Raw genomic sequence first — 14,985 nt, 5'->3', positions numbered from 1 at the left:
TTATACTTAAATTATAGGTGAACAATCATTAGGGCCTATTTGAGGGATTGCTTTTAACTTACAAGCTTTTTATCTGGATTTAAATTATTACCCGATTTCTGGAAACCTTTTTGCCACATTGAGACGTTTTCTTTGTTGACGAAGAGTTTGTTTGTTTGTTTGTTTGTTTGTTTGTTTGTTTTTCGTAGCAGAGTAAAGGTTTATCATTTTCGGAGCGTACACGTTCACAACCTCTGTGCTGACGTGTATCCGCCGCCTCCACTTTCACGCATGCGTACAACTTCAGAAACGACTCGAAACCCAGTCGATTTGCGAAAACCTGAAACGACGACAGGTTTAATTTCAAAATAAAAACACAATAACTCCATAGGAAATACGAGTTTCATTTCACCGCGGCCTGTGAAGTGCAATTGCTGTTTTTAGCGCGAGCCTTGTTTTATTTTGAAGAAAAAACCGGATGTAAGCTGTTTCCTGCTTCTTGCTCGGTGTTTTCCGCTACACCTCGGCAACCGGCGCTCCGGTGGAGTTTGACGTGGCACTCTTGCTTCCACTGAGGGCAACAGACGGTTAGAGAAGAGGACTCTGCCCCGATATTCAGGTAATTAATACCACCGCGACACTATTTGCAGACGCGACTCACACATTCGTGCAGTTTTCCTTCAAGCACAACTTTAACTGATGTGTGTTCCCCCCCACATTTGAAAATAATGTTCAATAGAACTTAGAAGGAATTTCCGCGCAGCTAGCAAGATGTTTTCCATCAAAATGTCATCAGCACTTTACAAACCTCCTTTCTCGCATTATATATGTAAGGCTTTAATGACACAAACTAACCGGTGAGACGTTGTGGATGTCCATCAAACTGGACGTGAATTTCAAGACGAAAGAGTAATGTTCAGATTTCTTTTCGGCATCATAACGGTCTTTGACGTGGCAGCTGTGGACGCAGTGGTACGTCGAGTGGCACTGGTGGAGTGGAACTTCACTGTCGTCTGTTGTATTTTATCTCGGTGTGTCCATAGTTATTAAAAATGAACGCGATGGAGCACTTTCACTCACAGTTGTCAGAAGGCATGTTTACTTTCCGCCGTAGTAGAAACGAGTTTCCCCACAGCAGTTTTTCACAGAGATGAGTGTGGGCCCAAAGGGTGATTTACAGGCAGCAGCACCTAAACAGTGATACGTTTGCATGTTCCACTTTTAATATAATGTGTAATGTCTGTATTGTCATTGTTGCTAATGAGTTAAAATCTTTAGAAAACCTTCCCAAATCCCCAACCCCCCCGCCCCCGCGCCCCTCCCTTTTTTTGTTCTTCTAACCAAAACGTTTACATTTTCTAAGCCGCTCAAAAATAACTATGAAGTCTGTTCACACTTTGACCCTAGTCAATTATTATCTTCATATTGAAGACCTCACATCTGCACTTCTACCTAATAACTAATCACTATTTTGTCCAAGCCATTGGGTATGGACATATGAGCTTCATTCTTTTACTTTGTCTTTCTATTCAACGTCTTCATATAGAAACCAACATAATTCAAGATGCTTTTTGACATTCGAAACACTTTCAGCATTTCTTTCCCCTTCACATTCCTTGGTAATTTTACACATGCATCCATTCCATGTGGCACCTGCTTTCCTCTGTCAAATCCTGCTTGAATTGTAGCCTTCAGTTACACTTGTGGAGGTAAAAACACAACAGAGTCTATTAGTCATTGGAAGGGTTGTTCTTGCCTTATCTCTGAGGATGCAATTCAAAGGTCCATGTGACAGATTACACGAGGTCAAATATCAGCTACTTTGTAAACATGTACACAGCACCTCCCAACAGGCTGCTGACTATAAATTGTATATTTGAACCAGGTTGTGAGAAGTCATCCTGGCATGACAGGACGCTCAACATGAGTCAACAGGGTTATGTTGCTGCACCCCCCTACTCCCAGGCCCAGCCAGGGATGGGGGGCTACCAAGGTGGGTTTGGCTCTGGTCCAGCACAGCCGCTCTATGGGCATTATGGGTCACCACCTCCACAACCAGGTAAAACTCTTTTCAAGTTTGCACCCAAAACTCATGTAAATTCACTCTTTAAAAAGTAGAAAAAATACCCTGCTTTTGTGATGTTCATACGGTGCCTGTTTACGGCCTCAGGTGCAATGAAATCACCAGTTTCTTCAGCTGCTGGCATGCCTCCACCACCAGTGTCCAGTCAGTATAACCTCAGTGCTCAGCAGAACGGGGCACACATGTAAGGAAAACTTTTTCTTTTTTTTCCCAATTAAGTTGAATTTACAAATGTTTTTATATTCAAATTAAATAAATTGGATATTGTCCATATTTATTTTTTGAATTCCTCTTCTTCAGATACCCTGCACCACCAGCTGCAGCTGCTGCCTATGGACTACCTGTCCAGTCACAGTACAGTAGCATGGCCTCCGGAGCCCCACACCAAACACAGCAGCTTACCAATCAGATGAGTTCAATGAACCTGGGCAATTACGGTAGGTGAACAGTTTAGTCAGCTGAGCTCAGACACCAAACTAGACAATTAGTCATATTCATGACTTATACTGTTAAATTCTCATCTGACTTTGTGTTCGTCCAGGCCAGGCTCCACTGCGTGGCCCCCCTCCTCCTCAAGCAAGCTCCGTAGCCCAGCAGCCTTTCCAGACCCCCCGTCCTGCGTTGATGTCTCAGCAGCAGATGCATCCAGGACCACAGTCACCCACAGTGGTGGGCACGCCAATGGCGGGTCATCCCATGGCGGGTCATCCCATGGCGGGTCCTCCTATGGCGGGTCCTCCCATGACGGGTCCTCCTATGACAGGTCCTCCTATGACAGGTCCTCCTATGGCGGGTCCTCCTATGACAGGTCCTCCTATGGCGGGTCCTCCTATGGCAGGTCCTCCTATGGCGGGTCCTCCTATGGCAGGTCCCCCCATGGCAGGTCCTTCTATGGCAGGCATGGGGAGACCCTTCCCTGGGCCACCGTCCTCAGGCCCAGGAGGTTTCCAGCAGCCTGGCCTGGGAGCTGAAGGTCCGCTAGGATATCCACAGCAAGCAGGTAAAAGATCACTTCAACACTTGTGAAATCTTGCCAACTCGTGCCAAGTCGTCAACGACACTAAGATATCTTGATGCTCTATTTAAATATGTAGGTCAGTTCGGGGGACCAATGGCAGGGCCACAGCCGGGCATGCCAGGGGCTTTTCCAGGGGCCCCTGGTGGACTGGCAGGACCTCCACAGAAGAGGCTGCACCCTGATTCCATCCCTAGTACCGTGAGTGGACACCACAACACCTCTTGTGCCATTGTGCTGAACTTCCTGCCCCGATCTTACATTTAATGGACAACCTGTTGGCATTTCTTTAGACCCAAGTGATTGAGCATGACCAAGAAAAGCACGAAGGGCAAGTCTTCACCACCAATATCAGAGGACAGATCCCACCTCTGGTCACCACTAACTTTACTGTACAGGACCAAGGTAACATGTTAAAACATTTAAACTATTGAGCATAACTCCTCTTTTCCTGTTGAACAGTTCCTGCTTCCTCCTTCTTGAGGTGTGAACTCTTTGTTTTGCTAATTCCAGGCAATGCTAGCCCCAGGTTTATGCGCTGCACCACCTACACCCTTCCCTGCACTGCTGACTTGGCCAAACAGTGCCAAGTTCCCCTGGCGACTATCATCAAGCCCTTTGCCAGTTTGCCAGAGAACGAGGTGAGTTTGCATTAAGTCAATGTCCCAGTTAATGCAGGAACACCTGGGTGCATTTTGTTTTTGCTTGTAGGCAGTTTTTTTTTCACACTTTCATTTTGAGTTTGTTCATGTAAATGTATCAAATGTTTGGGACTATTTGAGTTTTGAAACTTGTACTTAATTTAAGAGGGTTTGTGCAAGTGGTAATTTACTGCTGCATGTCTCATGCAAAGGTCGCATTGAGTTACCTTGAATTACTGATGTCATGTTGCATTAGTCCACCTGAGGGTGCAGCCCCTGTCTCTTCAAGGTGCTAAACATCTTTTCAAGGCCTTACTCTTACTATTGCTTGCTGTTGCTCTATAAATGCATTTACAGTAATAACTAAATCCATTCATCACACGGATTGTGTTGCCTTCTTTTAAGCATCGCCAATCTGTGCCATTGCAGATGTAATTTTTTTGGAGTGAACGTGAACGTGGAATAACTTAGTTTGAGTGAAGTCAGCAAAATCTATAATGAGGAGCTCATTCAGTTCTTCCTGATTTTTGCAGGAAAAATTCTGTTTCATTAGATAAGCCCTTAATTGTTTTTAGCCCATCACTTGTTCACCCACTTCCTCACTCAGTGCTTGCTGCAGATCACTTGAGCAACAGCGGCGCAGGCATGTAGGTGCAGTGACTGGACAGATGTTGTAATTTTTGTCTCAGGGAAGTCCAGCTCAACTTGTTCGGTCAATCAACCAGTACACGTCTGACACTTATAAAATCATTCAGAAAGATTCTTTTCTACCTTTTGACCAATACTAAATGTTGTCTGTACACCTGGGAGTCTCTGTCCTTGCATCATATTGTCTCATGGATTAATACTGCATACTTCTTCATGATAGATGAGCATGTGGTTGGCCCCTACACTGGCTCTATGGCAACACTGTAACCTCTCCAGCCTTTGATTTAAACCTAAAGCTTGGAGCAACTTACTGTTGTGAAAGTATTTGTTTACATTTCACACCAGTCTAATGCTCTCTGTGTGTAAGAGGGCTGCGTGTTTTGTTAGGCTGTCATGGAATGACAGGGCCCGGCATGGTAAATATAGTATTGTTGACATTTCACTGGAATATCTCTGTGTTGGCTTCCCTGTGCAGACGCCTCTGTTTGTGGTGAGCCATGGCGAGACGGGGCCCATTCGCTGCAACAGATGCAAAGCCTACATGTGTCCCTACATGCAGTTCATTGACGGGGGCCGCCGCTTCCAGTGCGGCTTCTGCAGCTGTGTTAACGAAGGTGCGGTAAAACATTTAGACTTTAGTTCTTTTAATGGAATTGCACTGTTGCATCTTCATCTGCAATGCTTGTCCCACCACAGTGCCGGTCTCCTTCTTCCAACACCTGGACCACATGGGCCGCAGGGTGGACTTCTACGAGAGGCCTGAGCTTTCCCTGGGTTCCTATGAGTTTGCGGCCACCCTGGACTATTGCAAGGTACGCTGAGGTGCACGTACACAGCAGCGCAGATCTGATGGACTGTGTCCATCGACTAGTGAGTAAAAAACTAAACCCAAAGACCTTAAGTGTGGGAGCTCAGGCCTCTTTTTCATGCTAATCAGCTGCATGTCTCCATGAATTTGGTGAATAACAACATGAGAGTGTCTGCTGTGTCACTTCTCTGGCCTACTTTCATCGTGTTTATAAAAGGTTATAAACAGCAGTGTGAGCTGGGTATTAAACAAAGGGATGAGAGGTGAGTTTCTCTGCACGTAGCCTTGGTAATAGAATGCCTGCCCGTCAACACTCTCCCTCACACATTCCCAGAGTTCTTAGCAAGCTGACGAGCAGTTTGTCTAATGCTCCATTTTTCAAACAAGTTGTTTTAATGTCGTCAGCAAGTTTTTAAAATTGAGACTTTTTTCCTTTTTCCTGCAGAATAACAAACCACCAAACCCCCCCGCCTACATCTTCATGATCGACGTGTCCTTCAGCAACATCAAGAGTGGGCTGGTCAAGCTGCTTTGTGATGAGCTGAAGACAATCCTGCAAAACCTGCCGAGGTACATACAGTAGCCCAGCACAAGACAACCACTCAGAGCAGAATGAAAGACCCAACATGCTGTGAAGGTTAGAGTTTGATCCATGCTGAACCTGAGGATCATATGTATCAACTCAACTAGCATGTCTTCAAACAACTTACCTTCACAACTCCTTTGCATTTCAATGTTAGCGCTGCTCACCTCCATATTCTACCATATTTTTATTAGGGTAATCACTTTTTTTTTTTTTTTTAGCTTCTCTTGACTCTGCTTTCATGTGTGCTGGAACCTGTCAGATACCGTCAGCTCCAGACCTAATGGACCTTCTTTTTGCCGCCTCACCGTCTTGTTTTCCCTGCGTCACTGTGCCACTAAGCACAGAAATGTCTGCACCTCGTCGTTTTTCCATGGCAGTGGTTAACTCGCCATTTTCCTCGTCTACTTCACTGAAGATAAAAATGCGCAGTCGCTGTTTCCAGTTTTTCTTTTGAATAGCAGGTTGAGTTTTTGTGAAGGAGTCGCTGTCATGAGTGATCAGGTATCGCCGGCCCTTGTCCACTCAGTGACCTGCACTTTGACGGCACAGTTTCAGCTCTGCTTGGCTTGCTTGGAACCCCGGCTGAGTAGATCCTAAAGTAGCATGTGGCACCTGGTCCCACCTCCGAATGGAAAAGTTTAGAAAAGGCCCCAGTAGTGGCATGCTAGTCTCTTCTGTTGCTATGATATCATCTCTGAAATTCTTCAGAGATTACAGTACTGGAATACTTTGTTTTTATTTTTCTAACATACGTTGCAGCTCCTGCCAGAAAGTGTTTCTTTGACTCCCTCCATGGGAACTGGAGGATGTAGATATTTTTCAGTCACTCCCAGGAAGGAGCCAGAATTAAAGACTGTTATGAGTGTGTCAGGATGATTTGAGGAGTGAGACCAACTCAAACTATTAGTGCTGAAGATGGGGAAAGGTTTGACTTTGCGTTAGATTTTTGGTGTGGTTCTCTGCTTTGACTCTGTACAGTGTCAAGATTTGCACTGCTGAAATATCCTGTGATTGCACAGTGGGTGAGCTGTCGGTTTTAAGAACATAGCATAATATTTGACTTTAGAACTCTACGTTTGAGCTGAGCTTTCCGATCTGTTTCTGCTTCAGTATCGTTTCTGTTCAAAGAGCAAACAAAACGAATGTCATCAGTCAGCAGATCAAAATGAACATGGTTCTGTTGAGAATAAATTAAAGTGTCAGTATTTGTAATATCTTCCATCATAGGTGAGTGAGAAGCAGAATTAGTATTAAAGTAGTTGATGACTCAGTCGTGGAATCGTTTTCTTCCCCAGACGTTTGTTTTCCATTATCCTGCCGCTTCCTTTTTCCTCTGTCTTCTCCATCAGCTTAAACATTTAAAACGGGTCCCTCTCTTACCTTGATAAATGTTTATTCAGGCTAAATGCAGCCAAAAATGCTGCTTAGTATAAATGTTTACCTCCAGAGGGCTCAAGCACCCTGAAGATAAACCTGTCTCTCCCCCAGAGCGGACGGTGCGGATAGCTCGGCCATCAAGGTGGGCTTCGTCACCTACAACAAGGTCCTCCACTTCTACAATGTGAAGAGTGCCTTGGCCCAACCTCAGATGATGGTGGTGTCGGACACGGCTGAGATGTTCGTCCCGCTGCTTGACGGCTTCCTCGTCAACTACCAGGAGTCGCAGGCAGTCATCAACAAGTAAGGCGAGGACGGATGAGGCAAATTCTGGAGAGGTTCACACTTTTAGGATCCAAACTGTGCCTGTGTGTCCTGAGAGAGCAGTCTTGAGAGCAACCAGGGTCGTGTGTCTCTGTCTTGTCACCAGCCTCCTGGACCAGATCCCCGACATGTTTGCAGACTCCCATGAGAGCGAAACGGTCTTTGTCCCCGTCATCCAAGCCGGGATGGAGGCCTTTAAGGTCAGCCTCAGCAGGACACCTGTCAGCACCATCGCTACACAACCCATACACTTAATATAGAGCGCTGATGCACCGTCCATACCAACGTTCCAATTCTGTCTGCTTGCCTTTCTTTCCTGTCACTGTTCAGTCTGTTATTTCATTATCTGTTCATTTCTTTCTACACGGTGCGGTGACACTTTGCACTTCAGGGAAACTGTGGGAAGTGCTTCACATGACATCTTGTTGTTATGATAACTGGCTCGTCTTGATGACTGAGGTGTAGAATTGCATTGAACTGATCAAAACCTGTGATATTTACATTAACACAGATGCTGAGACCCTTATATGGCCCCGTGATGTTTCTGTGTTTATTTCACTTTGCGTGTTTACTTTCCCAGCAGTGCGGGGTCACTCTGCTGGAAGGAAAGCACAGACTCTTAATTGGAAGCAGTTGCCATGTTATACAACAGTGATGGGCCCAGCACTTGTTTATTTGCTTTTGCCCGCGCATGTTCATATTTTTCATTTGTTTTGTTTTTATTCCCTCGCATGATTGTGCAGCAGGGTTGTGTTTGGTTATTGCTTGAAGGATTTGATCCTCCACTGGGATTTAGAAAGTACGCACCTCAGCTCGCTTTTCTCTCCCTCCCCCAGGCTGCAGAATGCAGCGGCAAACTCTTCATCTTCCACTCATCCATGCCCACGGCCGAGGCTCCGGGCAAGCTGAAGAACAGGGACGACAAAAAGCTGGTCAACACAGAGAAGGAGAAGGTGAGAACCTTGCTGCGCGCTGTTGAGCTCCACCAGCCAGAGCTTCTCATCCAAAGCTTCTGTTGTCCTGCTCCAGACCCTGTTCCAGCCTCAGAAAGGAGTGTATGAGCAGCTGTCCAAAGAGTGTGTGGCACAGGGCTGCTGCGTGGACCTCTTCCTCTTCCCCAGCCAGTATGTAGACCTGGCCACCATGGCTGACGTGCCCTCGCACACTGGCGGCTCAGTCTACAAGTACAACAACTTCCAGGTGCAGCCCTCGCGCTTCTGTCGCTGTGTGTCAATGCTGCCATCTGCTGGTTGAAGCTTTGATGTGCGTGGAGCGTATCTCGGTGACGTGCTCTCTGCTTGACGCTGCAGGTGGAGGTGGACGGGGAGCACTTCCTGAGAGACCTGAGGAAAGACGTGCAGAAAAGCATCGGCTTCGACGCCATCATGCGCGTTCGCACCAGCACAGGCAGGGAACCCGAGCTGACGCCAAAAAGACACATTTACCAAGAGGAAGCTCCCCTGTAGTAACCGCCTTCTTTTTTTTTTCTTTTCCTTTTTTTCCCCCACCAAAGGCTTCAGAGCCACAGACTTCTTTGGCGCCATCCACATGAACAACACCACAGACGTGGAGATGGCGGCGCTGGACTGCGACAAGGCCGTGACAGTGGAGCTGAAGCACGACGACGCGCTCAACGAGGAGACGGGGGCGCTCCTCCAGGTACCCCTCTCTTCCTCACCTTCCTCCCTGTAACTCTGCTTGGAGCCTCAACTCCCATTTGCCCCCCCCTCTGTTTCCCAGTGTGCCTTACTCTACACCACCGTCGGCGGTCAGCGGCGCCTCCGCATACACAACCTGAGCCTCAACTGTAGCTCGCAGCTGTCGGAGCTGTACAAGAGCTGCGAGACCGACTCGCTCATCAACTTCTTTGCCAAGTCAGGTGAGGAAATTTCTTCCTGTCCGGGAAGCACAGCAGCGCAATGTCATGTATCAGGGGTGGGCAAACTGTTTGACTGGTGGGCAGCAATGGGTTCTAAAATTTGACAGAGGGGCCGGAGCAGGAGCAGGTAGATGGAGGGTTTTGGTGACCCACCTCATAGGAGAAAAAATACATCATGGGAAATGTAGAAAATGTTTGCTTTAATGTCAGTTGAAATTAAGAGTGAGTTAGTTTTTATTTTTGCACAGTTTAAAAAGTATACAAAGAAACAAGACAACAAATTATAAGTAGTGCAGGGAGAGCAAAAACCCAAAAGGCTTATTAGCGGTGTCCACCTAAAGTAACATTAAAACAATTTAAAATGTACTAAATTTATGAGAAACTAGTAACTGAAAATATGCAACAACTAGAAAAAAGAAAGCACAGTGAAATAGAAGCCCCACGATATTTAGCGCTGAGAAATGGATGAAATGCAGCTATTTTATGACTTGCTTACTATTAATATGATGTGTTCTAGTTCAGCGGGCCGGATTAAAAAGCTTAACGTGCAGCATATGGCCCCCGGGCCGTAGTTTGCCCGCGCCTGTTTTATATGCTATTGCATGAAAGCTATGAGAATAAACAGCAGGTGTCGAGGAGTCCGTGCTGCACATTTAAGCTCTTTGTCTTGACGCTCCGACTCCTGTGTCTCTCTTCCTCTCTGGATCCTCAGCCTATCGCGCCATGTTGAATCAGCCTCTAAAGAGCGTGAGGGAGATCCTGGTCAACCAGACGGCTCACATGCTGGCCTGCTACAGGAAGAACTGTGCCAGCCCGTCGGCTGCCAGTCAGGTCAGAGCAGGACGACACCTGCAAGCAAACACGTCGATTTCCTGCGTCCGTCTTTAAAACAAACAAACTCTGCATGTCATCCACCCCCTCAGCTGATCCTGCCCGACGCCATGAAGGTGTTCCCGGTCTACATGAACAGCCTGATGAAAACGACGCCCCTGGTCGGCAGCACAGAGCTCTCGACAGATGACCGGGCCCACCAGAGGTTGTCAGTCATGGCCATGGCTGTGGAGGACACGCAGCTGCTGCTCTACCCACGGCTTATCCCGCTGGTAGGGCACCACTCATTTGCGCAGCTGAGAGAAGCGAACATTCTCTTAATTGAAAAAAAAATGTCCTTTTGTATTCATTTTTTCTTTCTAGCACAACATGGATACGAGTGTCGAGGCTCTGCCGGCTCCGCTGCGCTGCTCAGAGGAGCGTCTGAGCGACTCGGGCATGTTCCTGCTAGAGAACGGACACTCCATGTTCCTGTGGCTGGGACAGGGGTCGCCACCCGACCTTGTCCAGAACCTCTTCAGCCTGCCGTCCCTCGCCCACCTGCAAGCACACATGGTCAGAGTCACTCACCGCAACATGCTTGGCATCGTGAGTGCTATGTGAAAGAAATTTGTTAAAAAACTCATCTGTTTTTTTGTTTTTTTTGTGTGTTTGTTCCAGTCAAGTCTGCCTGAACTAGATAATCCACTGTCCAAGAAAGTCCGATCCATCGTCAGCAGCCTGCTGGAGAAGAGGCCAAACTCCATGAAGGTGAAATACTCTTCAAACTAATTTCCAGAATTTAAATTTTAACGGGCAATTTCACCACCTAGTGGACAGATTGATGCACTACATCACCCATAAAATGTACAATAGTTTATTTTCTTGCTGCACCGCCTCATAGGTGAAGTTTCAACAATTCAGAAAAAATTTGAAATATTAAAAAACGAAATCTGCCTGAATATAAAAAATAGACCAAAAGAAATTGGAGTAAGTCTTATCATTCCTCCATCTTGTGGAAAAATTGCAGTTACATGTCAACAACAGCCTTGTCTCAGTGAAGAGATGAAAGATTAAGACAGAATTGATGTATGTACATAAACAGATTTAAAATATAAAGTGTTATTTAACTTCATGTAAATAATAATAATGATGATGATGATGATGATAGTAGTAGAAATCCATTTATTTGTAACTTGAAAACAGTACAGAACAAATACATTATAGTTGCTTCTCAAATGAAAACATTATAAACATAAAACCTTCTCTGTAAAAAAAAGAAGAAGAAAAAAAAAGTCTGAATTTTGGATTATTATGATGATCAAAAATCAGAAATCAGAATTTGAAATGCATAACTGAAAGACTGGTGCCCAAAATGTCATGTGATCATTATGTCAGTTGAAAATGATTTTATAAACTCTTGAAGTTTTCACAAGTTAATATTTTATATCCCATGGTTGACTAGATGTATTAAAAAAAAAAAAAATCAAATAAAAAATCAAAATCAAATGATTACGATCAAATGATCGATTATCTTTGATAAATGTTGAAACTTGGTGTGTTTTCACCCCGTCAGCTCCACATTGTGAGGCAGAAGGACAAGCCAGAGATGCTGTTCCGTCAGTTCCTGGTTGAGGATAAAAACCTGCACGGTGGAACTTCTTACATGGACTTCCTTGGGCTTCTTCACCGAGAAGTCAGGCAGCTGCTCACCTAACACCGCCCCTTTGACACCCGGCCTTACTCCTCCCCCTTCTGTCCTGGGAGAATCCTGGCACAAGTGAACTACACATTAAAATCTGACAGGTTCATTTTGTACATTCCTAGAGAAAACTCAACAGAGACAGTTGCCATGAGGGACGACACAGTCAGGACCTTGACAATCCAGAGCTGCCTTTTCTGACTTGCTTCTTACAAACTAACATTACAGCCTTCAAATAACCACTCGTCACCTGCAGACATGAAACCCAACAATCCTATGTCTGGATGAAACTCAGGCACTTGTGTGTAAAGGACTGCAAGATCTCTGCACTCTGGGCGGGAACATTTTTTTGGGGGGAGGATCAATTGAAACATCTGTGCTGAGGGTGAAGTCAAAGCTAGAGGAGCAGCTTTTCATCTCACATTACTGTCCATTCAGCGTCCGGGCGAGTGGACAGTTGCAGGAAATACTGCACACGTTCACTTTCTTTTTCATGGATTAAGTCTCAGTAAGGCATTTAAAAATTCAGCACATTCCATTTTATATATAACAAGACATTTTTACAGTATTTAAACATCATATTGGGGGTGTATTATATTGACTTTCAAAGTTACAAAGGCTTCACAGGGAACTCAGACGGCTGTTTGTTGAGACAAAACAAAGACCATTAGTGATTCTCTTAAATTTTATTTTATTTTATTTTTTTTGCTTTATACAGAGGAACATAAAAGGGAAGCATTGACACGGCATCTTTTTTTTAGTCTTGCCACTATTTAAACAAAGGAAAATATCTCATTTTAGCTTAATCAGATTGGTTGGTGATCATTAATCATTACAGTTGTACCAAGAAGTCACCTTTTCATCAGCAGATAGGTTTGTCTTGTTTGTAGAATGTGCACATTCTTATGTGACTTTTTGACATTAGTGTCTTTGTTTATACGTGGCCTTAAACATCTGACATGTGATATACATTTCAAAAATATGACCATCTGCCTTAAGTTGAGAAATAGAAACACATATGTAAGATTTATGGCTAGATTTCATCTGGTTGGTTTGTATGAAAACCTTTGTCTGTAAATTTTCATGTGGAACAAGTGTTTTTAATTTGACCTTTTCTTGTAGACTTACAACAATTGGCCTGGCGTTTCGGAGAAAGAAACGGATGACGTCCTAATTAAATTGTTGACTGAAAAATTGCTGTTTCTTTTTTCTTGACATTCATATTTATTCACAAGTATTTTAGATCATATACACAATAATTATAGATGATCCCACCATCCCTCACACCCCAAAGAAAGGAAATGCTGAATTTTTTTATTTAATTGTGCAGATTTCGTTTAGCAACGGGCTGTTGTTGGGCTCTGTGTACCGGGAGATGGCGCCAAATACGCCTTTTTCTAGTACGTGGTGTGGGGATATTTCCCTTTCGTACACTTTTTGTGTTGAATGGGATTGGTGAGCGCCACAGTTTCTGAACTGCTTCCTGTAGTGTTTAGATAGAAGTGCTCTACCGTTCAACTTCAAACTTTCGATAGCATGGCATACTGCGGTCACGCCAGCAAGCTCAGTCGCGCTATCTAACGCTTCACAATCGTGTGTGCGTCTAAACAGTTTGTTACGGTAAAGCGTTGGAGCGGCTTTTCACATACACCAAATGCCGATTAGTAGCGGGACATCACCACGTTTTTTGGCCAGTGGAATTGGGGCTATACAGTGAAAGGTGGAATTGGCAGAAACCAGTTTTTTTTTTTTTTTTTTTTTTTTTATAAATATTTGAATTTGCCGATGAAAGCAGGTTTTGTACTGTATGCTGTGTGTTTCTTCAGCCACAGATTACTCCAAAATGCTACAGTGAAAACCTGAAACCCACCACAGAAGTAGTTGGGGACATGTTGCACAAGAATCTGGTGGAATTTGAAGAAAACAGTTTGATTTTTTCTAATTTATTAATATTTGCATTTGTCCATGAAAGCAGGTTTTGTACTGTGTGTGGTGTTTAACTTCAGCACCAGATTATATATATATATAAATTTTTACAGTGAAACAAGTTGAAAATCCCCACAAAGGTAGTTGGGAACATATAGAATAAGAATCTGGTAGAATTTGTAGAAAACAAATTGAATTTGTTTTTTTTTTTAATTAATATTTGAATTTTTCCATGAAAATGTGTGTATAATTTTAGCATCAGATTATCCCAAAATGGTACAGTGAAAGAATTTAAATTTATCGATTCAAGAGTTTACGAGTTGTGCCTGAATGCACCACGAAGCCGCTCCCACGCTTCACTTTATGAAGTGGTACGCACACACGATTGTGAAACGTAGATAGCGTGACTGAGCTTTTCCGAAGCGCAGCTGGCGTGACCGCAGTTGTCGGCCCAACTTCCCATTTGTCCGACAGTCGGAGTAATGAGAGTTCGAACTAATTGGATGTTCTCATTCGTTCGAACTAGACTAGTTATTATTAGTCCAACTGTCAAATACTGTTCCATACACCAATTCTGCGGATATTTGAGAACTGCCAACTTCAGTTCAAACCAAATGCTGTACAGTAGTACCCGAAAGCACTTGTCAGAAAGTGGCGATGACAGTTCGAACTAACAGGACGTCCTATTGGTCCGACTTGTGGTCGATTTTGTCGGACTAGTGGGAGGTCGGACCAACGGGCAATTTGTGAGACTAATGGAAAGTCGGACTAGGATGAGTAACTGGTCGTGACTACTTCCTACAACGCAACAAAATATTGTTGTATATTAATAAAATGGTAAATGACAGACCTCTCAGGCATTAGACCTACTTTATCAAGGCAAGGACAAAGGAGATTTAAAAGTGACACTAACATGGACGTTGAGCTTGAACGCGTGTCTTTGAGGATGGAGTACTTTATTATTATTATTATTATTATTATTATTATTATTATTATTATTATTATTATTATTATTATTATTATTATTATTTTAAATATCTAATTACTTACGCAAGTAGTAATCACAAGCCAAAGTAATAAAAAAAATGGTCCTGAATGATATCCCCTTAAGTCACTGAAACACCTTTAAATGCTCAGAAAATATTTAAATACTTTCATCAGTCGATCATTAAGGAAGTTAAACTCTGAGATAAAAAAAAAAAAAATG

General features: G+C 44.0%; 1 protein-coding gene across 2 annotated transcripts; it reads left to right on the top strand.

Moving 5' to 3' along the window:
• The first annotated feature begins 443 nt into the window (after nt 1-443).
• On the top strand, nt 444-13,046 carry sec24d (SEC24 homolog D, COPII coat complex component). Of its 2 annotated transcripts, XM_076035425.1 has the most exons (24): nt 444-598; nt 1,865-2,038; nt 2,150-2,246; nt 2,363-2,499; nt 2,604-2,780; nt 2,871-3,062; nt 3,157-3,278; nt 3,371-3,482; nt 3,591-3,718; nt 4,842-4,980; nt 5,063-5,178; nt 5,620-5,744; nt 7,249-7,440; nt 7,568-7,661; nt 8,298-8,414; nt 8,491-8,661; nt 8,772-8,868; nt 8,975-9,120; nt 9,202-9,340; nt 10,053-10,171; nt 10,264-10,443; nt 10,535-10,726; nt 10,832-10,921; nt 11,727-13,046. In XM_076035425.1, exons 2-24 carry the CDS (start codon nt 1,903-1,905, stop codon nt 11,865-11,867), a joined length of 3,159 nt encoding a protein of 1,052 aa, XP_075891540.1. In that variant the 5' UTR covers nt 444-598; nt 1,865-1,902; the 3' UTR covers nt 11,868-13,046. The 2 variants fall into 2 exon arrangements, with proteins under 2 accessions (XP_075891540.1, XP_075891539.1); XM_076035424.1 differs by having other exon boundaries at nt 2,604-3,062.
• Nucleotides 13,047-14,985: the final 1,939 nt, after the last annotated feature.

This window comes from Nelusetta ayraudi, unplaced genomic scaffold (genome assembly GCF_046127955.1).
Source record: "Nelusetta ayraudi isolate G7.1 ecotype Tasmania unplaced genomic scaffold, CSIRO-AGI_Nayr_v1 ptg000042l, whole genome shotgun sequence".
Lineage (NCBI taxonomy): Eukaryota > Metazoa > Chordata > Actinopteri > Tetraodontiformes > Monacanthidae > Nelusetta > Nelusetta ayraudi.
Note: the sequence above shows the minus strand (reverse complement) of the source record. Positions and strands in the feature narration are given on the sequence as shown.

Excerpts from the sequence above, each read along its gene's own strand:
- sec24d (XM_076035424.1), top strand. The coding sequence starts at position 1,903 with ATGAGTCAACAGGGTTATGTTGCTGCACCCCCCTACTCCCAGGCCCAG. Across the intron at positions 7,662-8,297 it reads CCGGGATGGAGGCCTTTAAG|GCTGCAGAATGCAGCGGCAA; the intron begins GTCAGCCTCAGC and ends TCCCTCCCCCAG. Across the intron at positions 10,172-10,263 it reads GCCCGTCGGCTGCCAGTCAG|CTGATCCTGCCCGACGCCAT; the intron begins GTCAGAGCAGGA and ends CCACCCCCTCAG.